This window comes from Caloenas nicobarica, chromosome 13 (assembly GCF_036013445.1).
Source record: "Caloenas nicobarica isolate bCalNic1 chromosome 13, bCalNic1.hap1, whole genome shotgun sequence".
Taxonomy (NCBI): domain Eukaryota; kingdom Metazoa; phylum Chordata; class Aves; order Columbiformes; family Columbidae; genus Caloenas; species Caloenas nicobarica.
Genome location: NC_088257.1, coordinates 15,389,017 through 15,412,107, shown reverse-complemented (window position 1 = coordinate 15,412,107; position 23,091 = coordinate 15,389,017). Strand labels below are relative to the sequence as shown.

General features: G+C 43.2%; 1 protein-coding gene across 1 annotated transcript in view; it reads right to left on the bottom strand.

Annotated features, from left to right (window-relative positions):
- WWC1 (WW and C2 domain containing 1) overlaps nt 1–23,091 on the bottom strand; it is a 67,352-nt gene that overhangs the window by 19,359 nt on the left and 24,902 nt on the right. Inside the window, exons 2-10 of the mRNA XM_065643838.1 lie at nt 18,639–18,748; nt 12,373–12,576; nt 10,635–10,711; nt 9,770–9,849; nt 8,700–8,829; nt 8,102–8,248; nt 7,012–7,085; nt 1,570–1,812; nt 4–93 (exon numbers count right to left, since the gene is read on the bottom strand). Of these exons, the coding sequence (XP_065499910.1) occupies nt 4–93; nt 1,570–1,812; nt 7,012–7,085; nt 8,102–8,248; nt 8,700–8,829; nt 9,770–9,849; nt 10,635–10,711; nt 12,373–12,576; nt 18,639–18,748 (1,155 nt within the window). The remainder of the gene's footprint in view (nt 1–3; nt 94–1,569; nt 1,813–7,011; nt 7,086–8,101; nt 8,249–8,699; nt 8,830–9,769; nt 9,850–10,634; nt 10,712–12,372; nt 12,577–18,638; nt 18,749–23,091) is intronic.

Below are 23,091 nucleotides of genomic sequence, written 5' to 3'. Positions count from 1 at the left end.
TACCTCTTCAGCTGTGTGTGCAACATTGCGACTAGTCGTGTTGTTTCCTCCAGTTCTCGGACTAGCTGATTTCTTTTGCTATTCAACTTCAGCCTAACAGAAGATAGAAGAAGAAGATGAGCTAAAGCAGAATTTACTATTTAAAATGAGGAATAAAGGAAAGTTCTATTTTTTCTATGAAATCCTACAAAAGTTAATAAGAATACACAGTTTAATGAGGGTCAGAATTTGGTCAAGATATGTAGGTATTTACGACTTCCAATACTCTTAAAATGTGGAACTCAATCCTGCAAACATTCGCAACAGGGAAAATAATTACAGCTAGTACTATAAAAGTTAATGTTTCTAAGATCAGGCCTCAAAAACAGTCTGTCTGATTTTGCTTGTTATACACTATTGCATTCTTGTATTTACCGTGCTAATAAAGGTGTAAATGCTTTCACCTGCTTTCAGTAAGGTCTATGGATGACTGGGGTTTGCATGATTTAGTTATTAACCACCTCATTAGGGCTCTACATGAGTTATGGACTTCAGCAACATCTCAGTTTTATTTCACACCTGAATTGGTTTGAGATACAAACATGCACTTGGGTGTTCATACCCTGACTTAACAGGCCTCTGGACAAGAAATTCTTCTCCAGAAACGTGCTGTTTCTTAAGCACACTAGAACAGGACCACATTCCTACAAATCACAAATGCAAGTGTTCATTTTATAGCAAGACCAGAAACATTTGTCGAACCACAGATTTTTCAGGATGGTAAAAGTCCTGAAGCTGAAACATCTGAGATGCTTACATTTTTTCCAGCATGCTAAAGCTATGAAAAGACTATGTAGAAAATTGGCGTAGTCTGGACACTGAGCATGTAGAAGAAATGAAAATATAGAGCCACAGTGACAGTGAATGCAACACGCCTATTCCATATATATTCAAGAGGCTGCAGCTAAAAGTAATATTGCCGTAGCCACCCACATCCAGATTGTAAAGCACTTGCAGGCAGTGCCTAATGCAGTACTCATCCTCCCTGTACATTCTCTTGAGATCGCCCCCTGCCACACAAGTAAAATTAGGGAGGATAGTTGGCATTTTTTTCAGCTCATTTAGATTCACAGGATATTCCACGCAACTCCCACAGCCCTGTCAAATACCAGTTCCTACAGGAATCACATTCGAGGATGCTCCGAACAAACAACAAATTTTAAAAATTTGAAATTCCATCTGTAGACATTTACCGAGCTCCAGACTGCGCAGCAACTGCAGAAGCTGCTGCGAGGTGCTGGCTGCATACAGAAACATCATAGTACACTAACATCATCCTGGGCTATTTCGAGCGTTTCTCACATTCTCATAGAGGATCCATTTGTAGGAACAACAACCTTTCCCTGCCTGGGGAGGAAGCCTTGTAGGCGGTTCCTTTCGGGAAACGACTTCAGAAACCTCCTATGTAGAACCAGTCTCCTGGCAATCTGCGGGCATGCTGCTATCAGCATTCAGCCGGCGATGCTGCTGTTTGTTCCCAGTTGCCTCTTGCCCACCAAGGCGAGCTCTGTCCTACGCCCGGGAACCTACCTCTCCGTGAGAGCTTTGCTCTGTGTGTCTCTAGCAGCCTGAAGGTCTTCCTCCAGCCGCCTTCTCTCTGTCTCCAGTCTCTCCACCTCTCCTCGTGTCCATTTTCTGGGGCTAATAAATCGCATTTCTTTTAATAGTTCCTCCTTCTCATTAATTAATATGAGGCGATCCCGCTCAGAGTCCAGCACGCCAGGCCAGGCCTCGCTGTCAAGCTTAGCCAGTTGTATCTTCAGGTTTGCTATTCTGAAAAAAAAAAAAAGCAGCAGTTATTCTACGAGGACTGTCTGAGCTACTTGCTCCAGAGACACACTAAGGTGTACCATGACCAACCCCATCTCCCGCTGCCCTGAAGGAGGCTCACAGCTCAGGGACAACCACCCTCACGCCCTCCTTTACCACGGTGCTGTAAAGTGACGGCACCGTCGGGAGGTTGACACGCAGAATGGGATTTTAACTCAGGTTTGCTCCCAATGGTGAGCAAGTCTCTAGCTGATCTGCAGTGTCCACCAGTCAGGGAATAGTGTATCGGAAATTCTGGATCTCAAAAAGAGGTGTCAGATACACTACCGGGTGTTTCACATGCCTTACAGCTAATGACCTCACAGTACTTGCTGCGGAGAGTATCATGTGGTAAATATCTGATCTATAAACAGTTTTATGGAAAAGAACTGTATATTCTCCTTATACGATCCAGAAAGGCTGATAAAGATCAGTGGTTACTCGAAAGTTTAGAAACTAATTTTGTCTTTACAATGAGGAAGTTAATCACACACATGCTGCTGCTGGAACAATCCGGGTACTGACTCAGCACGAAGCATCTGGGACACGTTAAACAGTGAGGCTGCTTCTGGTGCAGCCTGTGCCTGGGGATGTGAAGAGTCCAAGAGGCAGCAGGATCCCACCAACAGCCACAGCCACTTATTTGCATGAAATTTAAAGCCTATTTTCATTAGAGGTATCATCCCAGATTTCGGTTTCAAGTCTGTATCACTAATCCTTCAGCCCTATATCGCATCATCCCAGGCAGGAAGACGATTACTAAAAGCAACAGCAGTACCGATCTAGAATTTGGCAAGAGGTTTGACTGACAGCAGAGGAGAGCACAGCTTGTGGCGGGTAAGGAGCCCGCTCACTCCGATTATCTGCCCATGCCCAATTTCCCAAATATCTGGGAATGTGGAGCTCAGTTAGCTCTGCAATGCAACACACAGAGGGAAGCAAAAAGCCAGCAGCAGGCCAGGATACAGAACCAAGGGCGGTCCTGTCAGTCTGCCCGAAGGATGCCATCTCCTTTGGACTCATTACCTACAACTCTTAATGACCTGGTGGGATGATCATGGTCATTAGGTGAGAAACAATAGTACAGATCAAGTTGAGTAAGAGTTACTAAGGACTTGCATTTGTGGAACTCGCACGATCAAACATGATTTGACTGGGGAGCAGGGAATGGGGAGGGCAGAATGGGCTGGGGTGGGGAAATCACAAAAGCTTGGAAGGCAAACAAGGAGAAAAAGTATCTTGCGATGTAAGGCGAGATATTTGCAAAAATAATTCACCTGACTGAAGACCAGAAAGTCAAGGCATGCAAGGCCCTTCACATGATTAGCTCAGGTTAATCTCTCACTCATGTTTAGTAAATACATAAAAAATGGAAGTGAAATGCTGTACGTGTAAAACAAAAGTCCAATATTCGTCTCCCTTTGAAAAGGGCTTTGTGATCTGGTGACAGAATTACCGGCCTTAAATTGGGCACAACAAATAGTTGTGGGTACTAATCAGGGATTCAGCTCTTTCTGGAGCTTGGTTTGTGCTACAGAAGCGCCCAGGATGGTGCCACCTCCTCCTGCAAACCAGCACACATGCAGGCAGAGAGCAAACTGAATGCCAACTAGCAAAAATCAAAGTGTGTGGAGCAAGTAATAAGACGCGGACCTGGGCAGCAGCAGTTACACGACTGCTGAATGGCCTGGAAGAATAAACCTTTGTCTTCCAAGCTCCGGAGGCCAAGAGGAACTCGAGCCCGAGCGAGCCTGTGAAGGATTAGGCTCCCATAGGCTGACCTGCCTCCTCCGGCCCAGGAGAGAGACTAGAGATCACTTTTCTGAAGAGAGACTAGAGATCACTTTTCTGAAGAGAAGACTCACTTTCTGTAAACCCATTTCTCACAGCAGGCTGCTTACTCTAATTAAAGTTCCATAATTGATAGATACTCTGCTCAACTATTTTTAGGTCTTCTTAGGAGCCGTTTTGTTTTTGAGTGCCTGATTAAGTGCAACACCGTGCTCCAACGAAGAATTAACAGTGGCATTAATTCGTAATCCAAGAATTCCTCTGTGCATTTTGAAGGGATATGAGTTTAAGAGGATTGGTTGGCATTAATCTGATCGCTTTTGGCATACATTTGCATGGATATGGCTTTTCCACTGGAATTCGTTCTCTATGCATTTCCGAGCCTAACAGCTTTGTTAAGCTAACCTCACGTTTTACTCCGCTTTGTAAATGATCGTTCTCTTCCCCCTTTTCAGTTAAAAGGAGGTTTATGTATTCTATTTTTCCAATAAGACAGACCATTACAAAAGAAATGCTTTGCAGACTGGCTGGCACTTGGCTGAAAACTCCGGCCTTTCAGCACTCGCTGACCGAGCCTGACCTGCAGCGCTGCACAAACCCGCAGCGCGGTCACACCGTCCTTCTCAGCAGCCACTGCCCTGCAAGACTGAACAAAAGACAGAGCCAGAAGCTCAGGTTTTATTCAACTGTTTTCTTTTTACCTAGAAAAGGTAGTTAGAGGATTTATTCATTGCCATATCAAGTATCTTTTTTTTTTTTTTTTACTGGGGAAAGCTGGTACTTATCTGTGACAAAGGCGTAACACACACAATTTTAGTCTCTTTGGAGATCGTTCGGAGCACATGCATCTCTACAGAAGTGCACACTAAGATGTGTATCCATAACCAGTATTAATGATCCTATATTAGATCAGCCTCTGTTCTTCAGAAAAAAAAAATAATAAATAAAAATCAAAGTGGGAAGTGCGGTCTAAAAACTGCCCAGTCAAATACCCACCAATGTTGCAATGCTGCTAAACGTGACATTAAAATATTCCAGTTTAGGAGATGATAAAACATGCTTTTAAAATCTCCACCAGTCACACAAATCCCAAGCTCAAAGTTTAACTGTTGATGGAACTAAAGCAGTGCCCAGAGTGCAAGTGCTACACAACTGAGTTACTGCAGTGTGTCTGAAATTGTACAACACATTTCAGCTGCATCTCTGATCACAGTTATGCCGCAGTCGCTATCTCCTTGTAGAGATGTGACACGGACATCGCCCTTGAAATTATACCCATTATCAGTTTCCAATCCAATTAAGCTAAAGGTTTGTCACTGCAGTTGCCCTTTGTTCTTTTTTGCAGGTTTAACATTATCTGCTTTAGGGCTCTCGTCTCACTGAGCTGTGAAAGGAAAGGACTTTGTGGTGGGTGAGGGAACACGTAGAGTTGTACTCTGGCAGTTCTGGGTGGTGAAGTTCAGCAAGATATTCACCTACATCTGTGCCTTCCGTCTGATCCACAGCCACGGTGTAAAAAGCGTCTGCTACAGTCCATCTTCAAAACCATCAGCCCCTTATAAAGCTGGTAGCTCTAACCTCATTCATACGGGATCACCTTGATTTGGGGCCTTAAGTTCTACCCTTCCAGATAACACAGAGCTAATAAGACAGATGTATTTCCAACTTTTAGCTCCCTTCATAATATGTGCATGGGCAAAGCACTTGCTCTTCTGTTGCATTCCTGTAACATTTTAACATGCTGCTGTGGGGACAGGAAACACTTCTCACATCACAGGGAGGAATTCTGACAGGAGCTGAAGGTTCCTTGTGAGTCACTATATCCATAGTATTGTTCCAGCTTAAAACCAGCTCAGGTATTTGTTTCTGCAGCTCCTACTAAAGACCATGCCAAAACCACAGTGCTCTGATAGCTGCAGATCTTTTCATTTTGGCATCAATTATTCATGCCCATCCAGACTCATCTTCCCTCACAATAATGTTTCTTAAACTCTGAGAAAATCTATCAATAACCTAAGACAGACATGAAGTATCAAACCTTTAACTGCAAGATTGTGTTGAACGCCCTTCATCATTACTTCCAATGAACTATTGTGCTGCGTCTGTAAAGTTCTGTCTCTTTTTAAAGAGCATATTAATTATCTTCTCTGGTTTCTCATTATTCACTTGCCCCACCTCGGAAAAGACATAGGCTAAAGTGAGAGTGCTCCACTTCAACCTGAAGATGTAAAGTCAGTGTGAGTTAAATCACAATTTTCAGCAAAGCTTGAAAGTAAAAAGCCATTTTAGCACTAAAAAATTAACTGCTGGAGGACTAATAATTTTAATGTTGTTTTAAAAAGTCACAGAATGACTTGAATGTCAAGGTAGTTTGGCAAATCTTGGATTGGCAAAATAGACAGTTGTGATAAAATTGCTCCGCCTAGGAAGAGAAGTGTAAGCTCATGTCAAAGGCAGCTGGGCACACACAGTCCTTGACAACTGCCACAGACACAGATCAAATTTTATGCCACTGAAAAACATGGACTATCGACCGTGCCAATATACTAAAATGAAAACACTATGAGTAACCTCACCCAAAGACTGGAGAAAAATCCTTTTCTTCATGCATATCCCACGTACAGATTGTACCATGCATCTGAATTTTGTTATTCTGGAATTGCAAAGTCCCTCTAGATCAGGCAAAACTCAGGTCACCACCACTGATGGCTACACTGCTGAACAAGGACTAGGCCAGCCAAGGTCTAAATAATAATGCTTGGTGGTTTTTCATTTAACAGCTGAGTTAGCTATTATCTATTAAAAAAAAGTAAATTCCAGAAAACTTTTGCTTAAATTGGCCTGTTAAGTAGATACGAATTTTTAAAATCTATTCTTCATCCATCTCAGATCAGAGGGCAAGGGTGAATATTTACGTTCTTACAGAGAAGCAGACAAGCCCTGGAATTGTAGCCATTGACCATATTTTGATACGTGAGGTGTTAACACAATATACATTTCTCCTTATCAGACTTAGAGCCATGCAAACATTCATTTCATTTTGAATAAGGCAAGGAGATGCCTTGCAATATAGCCTCCTTATTAGGAACGGGGAAGCATTGGCAACAGGCAGCAAAACCACTTATGTCCCCACAGGTGTGGCCAGACTGAATTCTTCACCTATTAGTCACTCCTTAGTAATTTCTAAGATGGTTATTTATTTCTTGAATGATAACGCTGGTCCAGAAAGCCTATCGCTTCACTGGCTCAAAAATTACAATGTTTATTTAGCAGCGACACTGGGTTTCAATCCGAGTGGCACCTTTCCTGGTGAAACATATCTTCAGAGTGAGCTGTGCAACAGCCAAAGGGCGCAACAGTCCAAAGAATTACCTTCTCTTTGCTTCTTCGTACTGGAGGCGTAATCTCACTTTCTCAGCCAACTGGTTATTGCTGCTGGTAATAAACTGAGACACAAAATATAAAAATCAACAACTTAATAACCACTCCTCTGTTGATGTTCCCAATTTAAATGGTGATGTTACAAGTTACACCTGCTCTTGTCAAAGAATGGAAAAATGTCTCCTTTGGTTAAATTTCTCATGATTGCTTCAAATGCTTAAAACCCCCGGGCATTCAGAGGCTCTCTTTTGGTCTGGTTTACCAGGCAAGAGAGTCTCCCACAACTATCTCAGGCTTCTAGTTTCATGCACACACAAGCAGCTTTGCAATCTTTCTTAAATGCTGTTTGCAACCATTAATTGTGCTGCATTTTGTTTTGGACGGCATCTTGCTTTGGCTGTAAAGTCCTAAAGACTAGGGACATCCCATCACACCCAAACCTGCAGATATTTAGTCTCGTGTATGTCGCTGGCTGAGAGCGGCTGCAGACATGTATGTGAAGGTTCCCAGGAGAGGTTTCTGTGGCAATGCCCTGTGAGACACGGGATGCACCCACAGCGCTGACCGAGTCCTTCCCCAGGCCGCCACCAACCCGACAGCTGGGATCTTGTTCCACAAGTGGGACTGAAGGTTTATGAGCACTACAGACATTCGATGGCATCAAAATACCTGCCCATACGGTGTCAGTCTCACTCATAACACACTAAAAGCCAAATGCACTCTTAAGGAAGAGTCCTCCTTAGAACTCAGCCCGTACGTAGCTGCTGAATGTTGTTTGTCTAGAAGCACATTGCTGCTCTAAGAGCTAAGGGAGTATTTGTATCACCAAAAGCTACACCCACAGCCAAAATAAAACTTCCCTTTTATTTCCACCTGGGTTGTTCTGATAGGGACAGTGTGGGGAAACAGCAGGTTGCCTTTGGAGATACATTAACGCTGCACACAAAAATGAAAGTCGCACCGAATTTCAAACCAGGAGAAGGTATAATTTCATAGTCACCTGCCCATGCTCGGAAACTCGTACTACATCTAGTTCAGAGGAATGTCCCCACATGCCCTTGGTTTCTCATGCACTACTCACGTTTCCTGACACATCTGTCTGGGAGCTGACGTCCAGGTACTGCCGGGGTAACAAGGGGCTGGAGCTTTCCACGGACATGCTGCTGGCCCACAGGTCTGACTGGGATCCTCTGTCGTTCACAAAGCTGTCTTTTAACCTGGCTAAGCTCTAAAACCATAAAAAGCCATGAGGTGAGCTCACTTCTGCTTGAAATAACTCAGCAGCTACATAGCTTTAGCCTGAGCTACATTATTAAGTCCTGGCCGTGTTTACTGTGTGCACTCGGACCCTGCAAACAGGAGGTCGGGCACGGCTGGACCGCGGCTCCCATGGCATGAAGCCGCCCCAAGCATTAGCGTAATATAGCTTCATTCCTGACTAAAAAACCCCGAGACAAACACTCATCTCTAAGCAAGTGCTTACTACTACATTTTATACTTCTTATTTCCAGGATACAAAGAACAAAAAGGCTGCAGTCCAACCACAATACAGAACTAACTTATGTTAGCAAAAATCTCCAGTCCATATCCGAAATACAAAATACTTACATTACTTCTCAGAAATCCAATCTGATAGCAATGGTGACACAAAATACTATAAAGCCATCCTGTTTCAATACCTGAATAAGGTCTTGTTTTTCCTTCTCCCCTGATGTGATGGCCTTCTTGAGAGCTTTCATTTCACTTAAGATGGCTTGTGCCTCATCGAGTTTGTAGCCACCTTGAGTATCAGACATTTTCATGTCAATTCTGCATGGAAATTTAGAAAAAGTACAGTAAGCTAACACTTTATATAAAGTCCAGTGAGTTTAATAATCCTAGATGCCTGCATCATGACATTAATTTTTAGGAAAGAAACACACTCTGAAGTATAATAAAGACAACAGAAGGAACAAAGAACCCCACTCATCACTGCCTAAGTTACTCCACTCAGAAGCACGTGAAACTTCAGAAAGCTGATTTTGGCCATATCATCTGTTTTGACTCCTTAGGGAGGACAAAGATGCACACAAAACCTCCAAACCAGTGCTCAGGCTGACTGCTGCTAGTTACTTTGTTTCTAACCCAGAGAGGATCAATTTAGCCATCTATGAGAATTATGTTATTTTCAGTCACTTCTTCAAAAACGAGGCACAGACCTCACATGCATTGATGCATTTCCTTGCACAATGTAATTAAGAGCCACCTCATACTTCCCTTTTTTCGGAAGAATTCTACTGCAGTTAATGTTTATAATAAACCAGATTTAAACCAGTGACATTACTTAAAACATTCCAGATGTCTATTCATAAAAGGTAAGTACTTGAAACTTTTCCTCCCCTTCCACTCCACCCCAAATTTTTCCTCAATGCCCTAAAACAACAGTTCTTATAATTAAGATAACGGGCTGGACTGTGTCATCTGTATTGAGCAATACTGAGTAAACCAGAATGCCATTTAACTGGCAAGATCTTGGTTCTAACTCTTTTTGCCATGAAGTTGGTTCTGATGTGGGCAACCACGTACAGGTGTTGATTTGAGAGAACCACCCCCATAGCTGTGTGCTGCTTTCAGCTGCATTTACCAAAGATAGCAGCAGCAACACACTTCAGCTTACGCTATTAGGCCAGCTAATTATAAATGTAGAGGGGGATGCATTACAAGCCAGAGATGTTCTAAATGGAAAAGAAGATCTTGAGAAGAAACTTACTTCTTCAGTGTTTGAAATCCATGTTCTTTGTACTGGAGCTCTTGTTTCATGTGAGCTACTTCCCTCTTGAGTTTATTAACCTGTAACAAGGTGTCACATTTTTACAGTGATGAATATTAGGTACACATTTACATGCACATTTAGGTACAGCACTACCCATTCAATTCAAAACTTATTCAGTGTAGGCAGTACTCTAATCAGTTCATCTCAGCAGCAGCTAGCAGCCCTGACTGCATCCCCATCAGGACGTTATGGCTGGCTGGGGATTTATGCAGTACCCAGGTATTACGCCATTTAATAAGGGGCTCAAGGGAAGTTCCAGCCTCATAAGCAGAAAAGCCGAGAAAAATTCAAGAGATAGGAATGAAACACATGTCGATTTTACTCAGTAATGTTTTAAACCTTCCCAGTCATTAAAAAAACATTAAGCATCAGGACAGGAGTTACACTGCAGCGACAGAAGCCATCCTCCAGCATGCCAAACTAAAAGGCCCCACTGTGTGAGTAACACAGCAGGATGATAATACATATTGTAAATCCATTGACCCCACAGCTTGCTGTTTTATATTCCTCCACAGAGGCCAGACTGACCTACTTTGCTTTAGTCCTTTCTTCTGCCCGAACTGAGCTCTGCACGGGAGCAGCCGCTCACAGCCCGTGCCCACCCCGGGCCAGAACAGCTGCTGGTCCCTGGCAAACTCTTAAGACTGCAACATCTGAGAATTCCGGTAAATTACCTCCTAGATTAAGAACGGCAACAGGAGCTCTTTCAACTGCTTGGGCATCTCCTTTTAGTATTTGCCATGAGGTTTGGAAATACCCACAGATTACTCATGGCAAGCAGTGGTCTGTGTGCACTACTTACTCTGGATTTTGTAGTAGCAATCTCTGCTTTGAGGATCTCCGGGTCATACTTGGAACTTGATGATGAGCCAGAGAGCACTAGAACAAACACAACACTCGGGTCAGCAGCTCTGCCCTCCTCCCTGCTCTTCTGCCAGCCCCATCACGAAGCAAGACCTCTCATGGCTCCTGCACACCCAGATCTCCACACATTGTTGGTGCGGTTTCCAGATCTCTTCTCATCCATCAAAGGCAGAGAAAAGCAACAGTGCAGTCAAGTACTTCACCACAAGTGTATAGTAAAGAGGCCAGAGCATGTCCTGCCTCTCCCAAGTCTTGATTTGTTCCAGGTTAACACACTTAACTCAGACTCTCAAACACATTCATCCATTCAATAGCGTGGTTTCCTGCATTTCCAAAGGCATTTAATGGAACTGAAGGGACAGGCCTTGCATAAAGGTTTACCTTTTTTTTTTTTAAGACTTCCTCACTGAGTAAACAACCCACTGAACATTTAGAAACAAAGAAACGCAAAGAATGAGAAGAAAAATGTGATGCCTTCTCACAGCCTTGAGGACATGACCAATCATACAATGTGTCACACCGGATTAAATCAATCTCCCATTAAGAGCAGAATTCTCTCCTCAGCAGCGGTTAAAACCCTTCTGCTTCAGAAGGTACAGAAGGTCCCCAGTGTGCAATGTTGCTAGAGGCAGCTGGAGGCAAGGAAGATATCTTGATCCTTGCAGCCATCAGTTTATGCCCTATAAACCATGGGAAAGCATTTCCAGCTTTTTCTGTTTGGTTGTACTTTTAAAGACAGATCACATCACGCCAATGTGATTCATGTTCCCAGTGTTCTCAGTGCACGGCTTTGAGGTACCAGCACTTGGGTAGAGAACTCTTAAGAAAAGACCAAGAACTGTACTGCAGAGATGATGGACGGGACCTTAGTCAAACAATCCTTCAGTTGACAGAAAACTACTTAAATACTTTTTAACATCAGGCACAGGATTAGCCAGTGGAATCCACCACCATAAAACATAACTGAGCAGGAGGAGGTCAGTCCATGGATGGGGCTAGCAAGAGCATTAAAAGTCGGCAATACTAAGGATTATAAAAAATATTCTGGAGGACTTGCAGAAAACAAACCCTCCTCTGGACATTTTCTAGCTCCTAACTAGTAAAAGTAAGGAGGAAATTAGGCCATCTATAAATTTCTGCACCAATTCTTGAAGCAACAGCTAGTGAGAAGCACAAAACAATGTTCTTCATTCGCAGAGAGATAATCCACCTATGTTAGCTTTTATATGGCTTAAAATACATATCCTTAGCTCCCCGACACAGTCACTCAACTACCTTGGACGCTAAACTCCAAAAGGGCCTGGGAATGCTACCTGAGATGAGCCTTCTTGCCTTGTTTCTATACTTTGGACAGGGGAATCAAGGAAAATACCATAGAACTTCATTCCTTCACACCAAGCCAACCTCCACATTTTTTCCCGTTTGTTGAAGTCCTTGCTGAAAATGTGCACCCCAAGTCCAGTGACTGAGCCAACCACAATAGTGTTCCATAACAATCATCCTTTACCAAATAGGTGCTGGGCAGCTATTGCTTTTGGGTCAAACTGAGCAAACATGGAGAGTGACACAGCATAACTCATCCCATGGTCTGTCAGAGGAGCAGCTTCAAGTGTTTTACTGTCCTAGTGAGTTCAGGACTGAGAAAGTCACTGGATAAGAGTTCATCGGTTACTCACAGCTGGTCTGAGAGCCCAGTTTGTGCTCCCAAACATCGTGCAGCTGCCGATATTCTTGCTGGGCCAATTCAAGCCTCTGCTGTTTCACTTGACAGATCTCCTTCTGCGCAGCAATCGCCTCCTGGGCCAGGACAAGATAGTCTTTCAGCATATGCTCCTGCTCCCGCCGCCACTGCACACGAGGGTCTTCTATTTGTGTAGTTTCTTAGAGAGAAAACAAAAGGAGGCAAGATCAAGAGAAAGCAGGTTTGCATTGCTGTCTGGAGAAGCTCCGCCACTTATGGCAATATTTTAAAATAGCCCCTTGCCCCATACCCTAATAGAAAAGTGGAATAAGGACATTTTCCTTTTTTCTTAGGAGGTGACCACTGATCCACAATGAACTCCAACAAGTTCTGCCACGCTCAATCGCTGTGCAGAACAATTCATGACAAAACCATTGTACAACTCTCCAGCTCCTCTGCTGCTGAAGCCACCCTGGTTCTGCCTCTTAAAGTGTCCACACGAGCGTATGCACACACACGCTCTAAGATACTGACGTTGACTGTTGGACTTATCTTTATTGTAACTGCTTTATAACTAATAAAATACCTTTACTATTTCACTGATAAAAAACTTTCAGAACACATCATTGTAACGTGACTGCATTATATTGCATCTGACAACATGAAAGGAATTAACAACTCTGGCTGCCAAGTGGCTTTTATCAAAAAGGTGAAAGAAGGCCTCCCTCAGATTCCATAGGTAAGTAAAAATAAAGACTCATTAAATCACAGAATGTCTTCAAATGACATTATACAAACAGCATCTCAGAAAGGGAGTAAACATTTCCTCCACTGAAAGCAGGCACACAGTAAATCACTGCAGAATGCAGGAGGTGGAGTTTAAGAAAGATTTTTTTTTTGGTAACGTAGGCAACACAGTCACGAACGGCTATACCACTTCAATCTCCGTTACTCCAACACAGCCATTACATTGCTTTTCAGGTTCTAATCGTGAAAAAGGCATAAGGTCACAGACACACAGCTACTCCTAATACTAATTAGGCAAATTTATTGTCAGTATTTGTCTCAGTTTTGTGAAGAAGTGTCCAAAATATTTCTCATTTCTCTTTCAAGGCCATTATATGTTCTTGCTTGGAACAGGTTCCAATACTCAGACGACTAAGTGCTCTAAATTGTCTAAACTACTGTGCTTGAATAAGGATGCCTAGTTACCACATAATGAATAATTAATAAAAAGGAGCTACTTGAAACTATCAGTAGGAGTCTAATCTGCATATCTTAAAAGCCTCTTTAAATATTTAGTAAAAGCTGCCACGGTGGAAGGTACGAGCAGCTCTTAAGCAAGTCAGGCATCACACTAACACCGCAATACACAGGGTGTAGGGAAGAGAGCAGTCTCACAATAATTGTAGGAGCAGAACTAGAAATAAGGATTTCACCCAAGGGATGGACACTCAATCATTTTCACAAGCTGTCCATGATCACGCTGAGGAGAACATTAGCAGGATACTCCAGTAAGAACTTGTTTTAACAGCATCCCAAGACCCAGAAGAACATATGGCATTTCAAGTTACATAGCAAAACTTAGAGAAGCTGCAAAAGATTATTAAAAAAAAACCTTTAAAGACACTAACAGTATAGTTTGTAGAAGCATTTCAACAAAAAGTCCTTTATAGGTCCTGCTAGCACAAGCAATATTTTAGCTGAGGTAATACTAAAGTTAAGCCTGGACCTGAAAAACTGCCCCAAAAGAATGTGATGGCAACGCAGCTCCTTGTGGCAGGCGTAGGTGCCAGTGCCTCGCAGAGAGCACCGAGCTCGCTCTGATAAAGAGCACAAGGAAAGTCAGGGAGATGCAGCAGCGCATCAACCGCCAGAATCTGAAAACCGCAGGCTCCCGTCTCCGTTCTTGCCCCCGAATGCCACTTCCCAGACAACCCACACCTGGGAGCAATAACTCCTTTGACTCCACAGCTGAAGCAGAGGGGAAAGTCACCGCCAGTCACAGAGCGAGTTGTCCCCACGTCCCCAGACCCGCTGCCCGGACCAGGCTGCCCCAACCAGCACTAACAGCCATGACTCAGGGCTCTGAATTTCAAGCTTGCTGAGTATTATTGGCAACGTACTCACAACACTAAGTCTAATTCAGGACACCAAGCCATAAATCTGCCTGTACCTATGGCTTCTTCAAGCTCGGTTATTTCCACTTCTCCACTGAACTGGCAGCCCATTCTTCCTGTAATCGCAAAAAGGGCCCTGGAAGCTGCTGCAGGGAAATCCCTCCCTTATAAGCAACCAGGAGGAAGACTATACAAAAAAAAAATCTACATAATCCCAAACACCTGGGTGAGGTGGTGAAACCCTGACACTGCCCCAAGCACACCCACCAGCCCACAGAGCGAACACCTGGCAGCCAGCCCATGGAGAGGATGGACAGTGCACTGCGGTACCAAAACTGCTTTGTTCCCATTTTTCTAAATATTCACCTCAACCTTTTCGGTAACCACAGCACTAACTGTACCCCCATGATTGCAGCTTTCAGCTTTGGTTTTCAAATATGTAAAAACAATCTATGAAAATGCTGGCCAAGGGCTCTCGATCTGCCCCAGATACTGAGAAATGCAAAAAAAACATTCAAAAGTCAGATGAAAGGACTACAGAAATGCAGGCTATTACATCATTTGTTGTCTTGTGAATTTTTAGTTTAATCTTCAGCTTGTCATAAATAAATCTGATTGTTTCATGTTTGAAGAATGCAGTCTTAGTATGCTTGCATCAGCATCTGGCAAGAAAAATCATCATTTCTTTGTACAAATCAAATTCCAAATAAGTTCTCCCAGAGAAAGACACTCAGGGCTACACATTAATACTGTATTAGGAATATTCTGGGTACTCAACTCAATGTAATTGTATTTATTTTGCCTCAGAGAGGAGGTTAGACGTGTTCTCTGTCTCACTTTTTTAACAGCCGCTGTCTTTAGATTTAATTTAGGTCTGTCCTTGGGCTTGTTTCTGATAATTAGTCTCAAATACTTCACGTGCGCAGCAAGAACCAACACGCCTTCATCTCCTTCTCACCCTCTGATGACGGTTCCTTCCCGCACAGGGAATCTGCAAGAGACCTTGGAGAGGAAGGAGGTTTTGGACACTCTCCAGAGGACACTTTGACATGAACCGTGAAGATGACACCCCTGATTAGCTGAAGCTAAGTGGATATGGTTTGCTTTATCATTATTTGGATGGGAGCTGGCACAAGAAATAGGGTCATGATTTTGTTTTCTCTTCTTTTTAACCTTTTAATTGAAATTCTAAGCACCCTATAGAATGGAAACTTTTGAAAAGCAACTGCTATTACCAGGTGTCAGCATGACTTGAAAGTTTCTCTGCATGCTCCTGAAGCCTGTGGTGCTTTGGAAAGGCAGGGACGAGGGGTAACTGCCCCAGACCACGCAGGGCTCAGACCTGCAACCAGATCTTCAGGCATTCACCCAACTCAAACGTACAACTAAGACAGTGTTTGGTTTGTTCCACCTACATGCTGCAGCTCCTCCCACTTTTGTGTCATCAGGAAACTTACTGAGCAATCCCTCAAGCCCTGACTTTGAGGAGAGTTGGCCCTAAGATGGATCCCTGGGGAATCCGCTAGTGACTGGTCACCAGTTTGACATGACCCCATTTACTAGAACCCTTTGAGCCCAGCCCATCAGCCAGTTGCTCACCCACTGCATTGTGTGCTCACCCAGCTGTGTGCTGGATATCTTGTCCAGGAGGAGACTGTGAGAGACAGTATCAAAGGCTTTATTGAAATACAAGATGACCACATTGACAGGCCTTATGTGGTCAACTAGGTGGGTAACCTTGTTGTAGAACAAAATTAAGTTTGTTAAGCAGGACTATCCCCTCATGAACCCATGCTGGCTGGGACCAATGACTGCGTAGTCATTCAGATGTTTTTCAATAACTGCCAGAACAATCTTCTCCATGGTTTTGCCAGGCACAGAAGTGAAGCTGACAGGCCTGTAGTTCCCAGGGTCACCCCTGTTGGCCTTCTTGTAGATGGGACAACGTTTGCCAGCTTCCAGTCTTCTAGGACCTCTCCAGATTCCCAGGAGTGTTTAAAAAAAAAAAAAAAAAAAATCACAGAGAGAGGTCTCAGTATGACATGAGCCAGCTCTTTAAGCACCCTTGGATGAACCCCATCAGGCACCAATGACTTGCAGGGATCAAGCTGGAGCAGCAAATCCCATACACGTTCCAGATTGATTGGGAGTTTGTTCTCACAGCATGGTTTTCTAACCCACGGTTATGGGGGCCCACAAGTCCATCATCGGTGTTGAAGACCGAGGCAAAGCAAGCATTAAACATCTTCGCTTTGTCTATGTCCCTGTTAATAAGGTGACCATGCCCATCATGTAATGGGCCAATGTTATTTCTAGTTTGCCTTCTGCCATTAATATACTTCAAAAAGCCTTTTTGATTGTCCTTCACAGTACTGGCCAGCTCCAATTCTAACTGGGCTTTGGCAGTGTGAATTTCCTCCCTACAATGGTGAGCGGCATCTCTGTAGTCCTCCCGTGATGCCTGACCTTAAAAAATGACCAATACTGATGGACCCCAACACCTTCAAAAGCTTCTTCCCAGGGAATCTTAGTAAGTATTTCTCTGAGCAGCCTGAAGTCTGCTCTCCTCATATCCAGTGTTAAGGTCTTGCTGGAAGTTTTCCTCCCATGAGCAAAGATTTTGAGCCTGACTGCTTCGTGGTCGCTGTGGCCGAGGGAGCCAACAGCCGCCACATCTCCCACAAGACTCTCTCTGTTAGTGAGAATCAAATCTAGGAAGGCACCTTTTCTGGTCGGTTCCCTTAGTACCTGCACCAAGAAGTTATTATCCAGGTGCTTTAGGAATCAATCTTGTGTGATCCTGTACGCTTCTCTACCCTTTCTTCCCCACTATCCTTTCCTGTAAAAGGAAAAATAAAACATACTCTGCCTCACAGAAAATTAATTAGGATAAAGCCATTTAAAGATATGTAAATACCATGATATTGGGATGATGTAACCTCTAAACACAAACATTTGTGTCACCTTCATATCTGGAGACATTTCATCTTTGTATTGCAGAGGGCAGTTAGTGCTTTTTGAGAATAGGCTTTTTTCATTCTTCATTAATACCCAATGGAAGCTGCTAAAATGTGGAAGGTACAGTCATTGCTAGGTGAAAATGTGGCTTTTCTGAAAAAGGGAAGAATATGAAGACAGCCAAGGAAAGAAAAAAACCAACCAAACAAAACAGACTTCTACATTTTTATTACAAAAGAACTCTTGTAACTTGCTGAAAATAAATTGCCATTCTCAGTTGAAGTCCTAGAAGCAGATTTAAACAAAAAGCAGACAAAACCAACAATTAAAAAAAACTTCAGGCACTTTTGTCTTTTAAAAGTTTTTTTCCTTTGCCTGAGTTACAAGTACCCCCTAAAAGGGCCTGGGCATTGTTCTGGCATGAATTTCTGGACTGCAAGTGGAGCTATTCTGTAAAGAGAATCAGTCACTGACTTATTTAGTTTATTGCTTTTTTCAGGGGATTTGTTCTAGCACAACCCAATACACGTTTCCTAACAACACCTGTAATGATGTATCAAGTTCTGTATTTTCTTATAATTCAAATAAGCTTATGAAGCTTAACATTCTGGTATAGGAAGCCATCTAACAAAGACAGTGAGCAGTAGTTTAGTTTAGGGATACAGAATAAAATCACCACAAGCCTGAACTTAACTCTTTTCCTACTCGCACGCCCCTCAGGACACCCCAAACCTACAGGGAGCTCCTTCTCCAGCAAAGGCAGCGCAGCCACTGCAGCTCTGGGAGCTCCCGCAGTCGTTCCATTTATCCCTGCCAGGGGAACAAACGCAAGACCTTTGCACTGTTTCCGATGGTCCTGCCACAAGGACAAATTCCAGGCTAAGAACAAACTCCAGATCATTGCTGCCTTGTCGGACTCCTCAGTAGAGCCGAATCTTAAAGGTGTGTCCAGAGTATCAGCCTGAACGTGACTGCTGGTTTGAGGGCTGAAAACCAGAACGTCTCAAGTTCCTGTGTTAGAGAGGGAAGTAACTTTTATAAGAGGATGGGATTTGATTTCATGAGCTGCAGATCTCATCTGCTCTAAAGCATGCTGTTGGTGATGTTGTGGTTTTGTGTTCAGCATATTTTAACACAGGCACAAAACAATCACTCTGTAAAAATACAGTAACATGTAACTTACTGGTGTTGTGGTCTATGTAATAAACTCCAACCTGAGGGTCATAAGCTTCTTCCCATCCTAACGGCAATTCATCACTAATGCAGTCCGCAAAGGTCAGTGGTTTAGTATACCTGAAATACAAAATAATATTTAGGATGAATAAAAGAACACTCCTACCTGCCTATTCCAAACAACTGACCAGTAAACAAGTACCACAAGGGCTTCGGTATAGGAAACAAAGCAAGCTGAAAACTATTTTAAAGCTTTTGTTCTTATCACATAATACTCCACAAACTCTTCTCTTTCTTCATGTGATGTTGCAGCAAGATGAATTTGTTCTGACAGAGCTCCCGAGCTCTGCCCGGCTCCGCCAGCACTCGCTCAACAAAGGAACATTAAAAACTTTGCCAGAAACAATCCCTGTCCCTCAGCTGAAAGAACAAGACTGTTTGCAGGCAAGTCCCGTATCAAAAATACGTAGACAAGAAGGAACAAGATGAGAAATGCAATTTGCATAGCATGAATAATTAAACCAATAGCAAGTGCTGAGGACTGTGGGACTACTCATCATACAACTCCACTCATTTGCTTTGCAATATGTTCTGTTTCATTAATGACAAACTAGATCAGTTTCTCAGTATCACAAAAAAGCATAACCCGCCCAGTCCAAACGCGGCAGTACTTCTGCAATGCCGCTCTGACAAATTCTTCTGTTACAGACCAGAGCCAGCAACAGCCCGAAGGCTCCTATGGCTAAAAGCAAAGCTCAGAGCGCCCACAGGTTTGATTCACCAAAACCCAGGCCCCATCCTTCCCTTGAGCTGTGGCCTAACACACTATCGTCTCCAGAACTTGGGACTACTTTCTTCAGGGAATGCAAACTTCGATGCTCCAAAGTTTAATACCAAACTCATAAAGCTTCTGCTCAGCTTTCATCCAGCTCTATTTCTCTAGAAAAGGCTGAATTCCTCCTAGACGTGCTCAGGAACTGCCAGTCTCTAGAGGAAGCCAGGACCAAGCAACTGAAGGATGCTTACTCCTATTTTCCATATGAAGTGTAATGCATGAACCATACACAGCCAGTTCTTTCAGTTGGAGTTTCGGAAAAAGCACAGAAAAAGCGAGACAGGATCAGCTTGCTACAGCAATAACATGAGCCACCTGGAGACTGGCCAGTTACTAGGGCTCAGAAAGAGAGAATAATTTCACGTTTGAGATTCAGATTTTCAGCATATCTCACAAGGAGTGCCCACCACCAAGCACAGACTAGTGCTGTCCTCCCTGGCTGACCCTGAGCTTGCAACTATCCCATTTGTGCAGAGGAGCAAGTATTCATTAAAGGAGAAATCTGTCATTCAACTAGCAAACAGAAGGGTAATTAGTTTTAGAATTAAGACAGTAATTCCATTTATTACAGACAACATATGTCACACAGCTATTTCCCCAAATAACTGCAGCTCCATAACCAAATTACTTACTCTTCTAAACTCCTTTCCCTTGCTGTTGTGGGAAAAACTGGCACAAATCAAAGCAGCAATGCTACAATTACAGATGAAAGATGCAATATGTTGTGTAGCCAGGCTATGAATAAAGCATAAAAAGAGAAAGATTATTTCCTTGTTTTAAGATATGATTTTAGGGGTTGTTATGGAGACTGAGATAAATCAATTTTCCAGAAAGGGTCCAAAAATCAAGCATCTCCCTAAGCATACTCACAACGTAGCATGATGGATTAAATGAGCAAAAGGAAAAGTTTCTTCCTCACAGCAAGACATGATCCAGTTAGTGTATTATTTCTGCATAAAACAGAACTGTTTCTGCATTTGGGAAGTTAAAGCTAGGGCATATCTGCAGAGCTATTTCTTTTGAAACGCCTCCTTTGCAATTCACAAAGCTTCCTAGCAGCCTTGGAAAAAAATCTCATCAACTCAGTCAAAGCACAGTATCATATAATAGGTGCTCTCTGTAGCTAAACTCAAAGCAGCAATCTAGAAAAAGGGATCCCTTTCACCCACTGTGCTTATAACCAAGGAAAGAAACCCACAAAATTATTTATGCATTCCTTACCCCCCTCTGTTAGGGAAGCCTCCAGATACATTCGTGCAGTTTTCAGAAGAAAGCAATGAGCCCAAAAGTTCAGAAAATCCTGACTTTGACTTCTGATCTCTGGTCACACAGAGGGAAACAGCATTTTTTATTAAACCCAAAAGTCTAGTTAAGAGAGACAGCTTTCAGACACGGGAGTTCACACCTTCCAGCCACGCTCGCTTTGCTCTTTAGAACATCCGTCCGACCAGAACTACCCCTGAAGTGCTTCATCTGCCCCTAACCTGGAGGCTAAACCTGGTGTGGAGTTCCTACAAGAGAAACCAGCTTCAGCTAGAGAAGATACTAACTCTGGCTTTCTAGCTCACCAAAAAGTAACCCACATATTCATCTCATATCAAGTCATCTTCATCTTACCTGTGACTGCCCTTCCCTCATTAAGTTCAAATCAGGGTCATTTTTACAAACACCTAGGGTTTTGAAAAAGACACATCAATCTAGGTATTTTCTTAGTTTTCAGTATGTTATTTTTTTCATTTTATTTCATTCAAGAAATTCAAATTTACTTGAACAAGTGCATTTGCTCATTAGGACACGTGGAAACCAGGTACCCTCAGCAACCACCACACACAGCAAGTCAAGGGCACCGTTTCAGAAACTACTCCTGATGACAGGGGTAAAAGACAAGAGAATCACCCAGCTTCCTAACCTGAGGAGTACCTTACGGTACCTTGCTCGCCCCCCAGCCAGCAAACGCACCGAGACGCTTCCATCTTCGTGAAATGTTTGGCCTCAGTAGCTCAAGCATTTGTACAGCAAATGATGGTCAGATCCTGCTCCCATAGTAGGAAATAGAAAGTTACTTTCCTAGCTCTAGTTTATAGGTCACGTCGTTTTTGAATGAGAAGGGTTTCTATATTTCTTAGAATTTTCCATCTATCACTTTCTGCTTCTTTCACAGATAAAACTGGAAGCCAATGTTACATGCAAATACTACTAAATGGAAACTTGCTCATCTCAGATTCAGAAAGCCTTTCTAAAGTCTTTAACTCCACTGTTGTCAATCAAAAACCTCATTACACAGGAAACTGAAGGCAAATAATCCTTGTATAACAAGGTTTTGATTGACGGAAGGTTTGTTAAACACGGCTGTAAGATCACAGAGGTTCCTGACACAAGCAGATGGGTGAACTGTGCCACTTACAAACCTGGAGCTGATACTACAAAGGTAACAGAAATCAATTCTGAACTTCTTAAAAGAGGAAACGTGATCTTCGTAATTATTGGATTTCAGTGCCAATTGGTGGCCTACAGCAATCCCCCACAGAGCTGTTTAGTTCGGCTCGTGGCCGGCAGTATGTATGTGCATGTACGTGTATGTGCAGACAGCGGGGCACTTGGGTCACCAAGACGTAGAGCATTTATAAAACCACAGTGGATTGCCAAATTTCTATGCTGTATGCAAACCCACTTAATCCCTATGTTTGCAAGGTTCCTCAAATAATACAGTGAAGCCATTTACATAGTAGAGCCTTATTTCAACCCGTTCAGTACAGATCACATGGCCTTAAGCGAAATCCTTCATGGCTCTATACGGGTGAAAGTACAGACCAGGGGATTTCCTACCGTGTACGGCATCGATAGCAGCAGCTCACTGCGCAGGGACAAAGGGAGCAGCCGGATCACTGGGGACCTTCACGCCAGCTCCTCGCACAGCCGCAGCATTGGCCACCAAACCCCAGCAGCCTCCCAGGTACACAGCGAGGGTACGAGCCACACAGGTTTCATGGCCCAGAAGTCAAGCAAGACAAACAAAATTATGAGTTCCGGCAGATATTCCCACTCACATCATTTCTCTTACAAAACCAAATAATTTTTAAGCCCAGCATTTCATGGAAGAAGCTTGGAGACAGGCTTTATTTTCAATGGCTTCTACTTTGATTTTTTTTTTTTTTCCCATAGCATTTCTTCATTTCTCATTTGAATAAAACTCAGTGCTCATTATGTGCCAAGATGTGCTACACAGACCAGGATAGAGGACAGGCTAAAAGCAGCTGCATTCCAGCTGTGACACCTGGGTAGCTGCGCACAAAATCCCCAGGGGTCTGAGTTTTGAGGAACCTGTAAATGGGCAGAGCTCCTGCTGTAACTCAGAAGGCTGCTGCAAGAATCAGCGCCAGGAGCCTCAACACAATGACATACAAGCTTCTTTGTTTTTAATGAGGTCATCTCATTCTCAAGACAGACTATGATTATTTTTAAACTTCAGCACAGAAAAACCTACCACTTTGCAGACACATTTTCTAGGACTACAGCAATCTCCTCCTCACAAAAGCTTTCAAAAATAGACTCCTACACATTTATTACTCAACTTGGTGATCCAGCCCTCAGACACACCAGGGCTATCCATCACTATAGTAACTGTTTT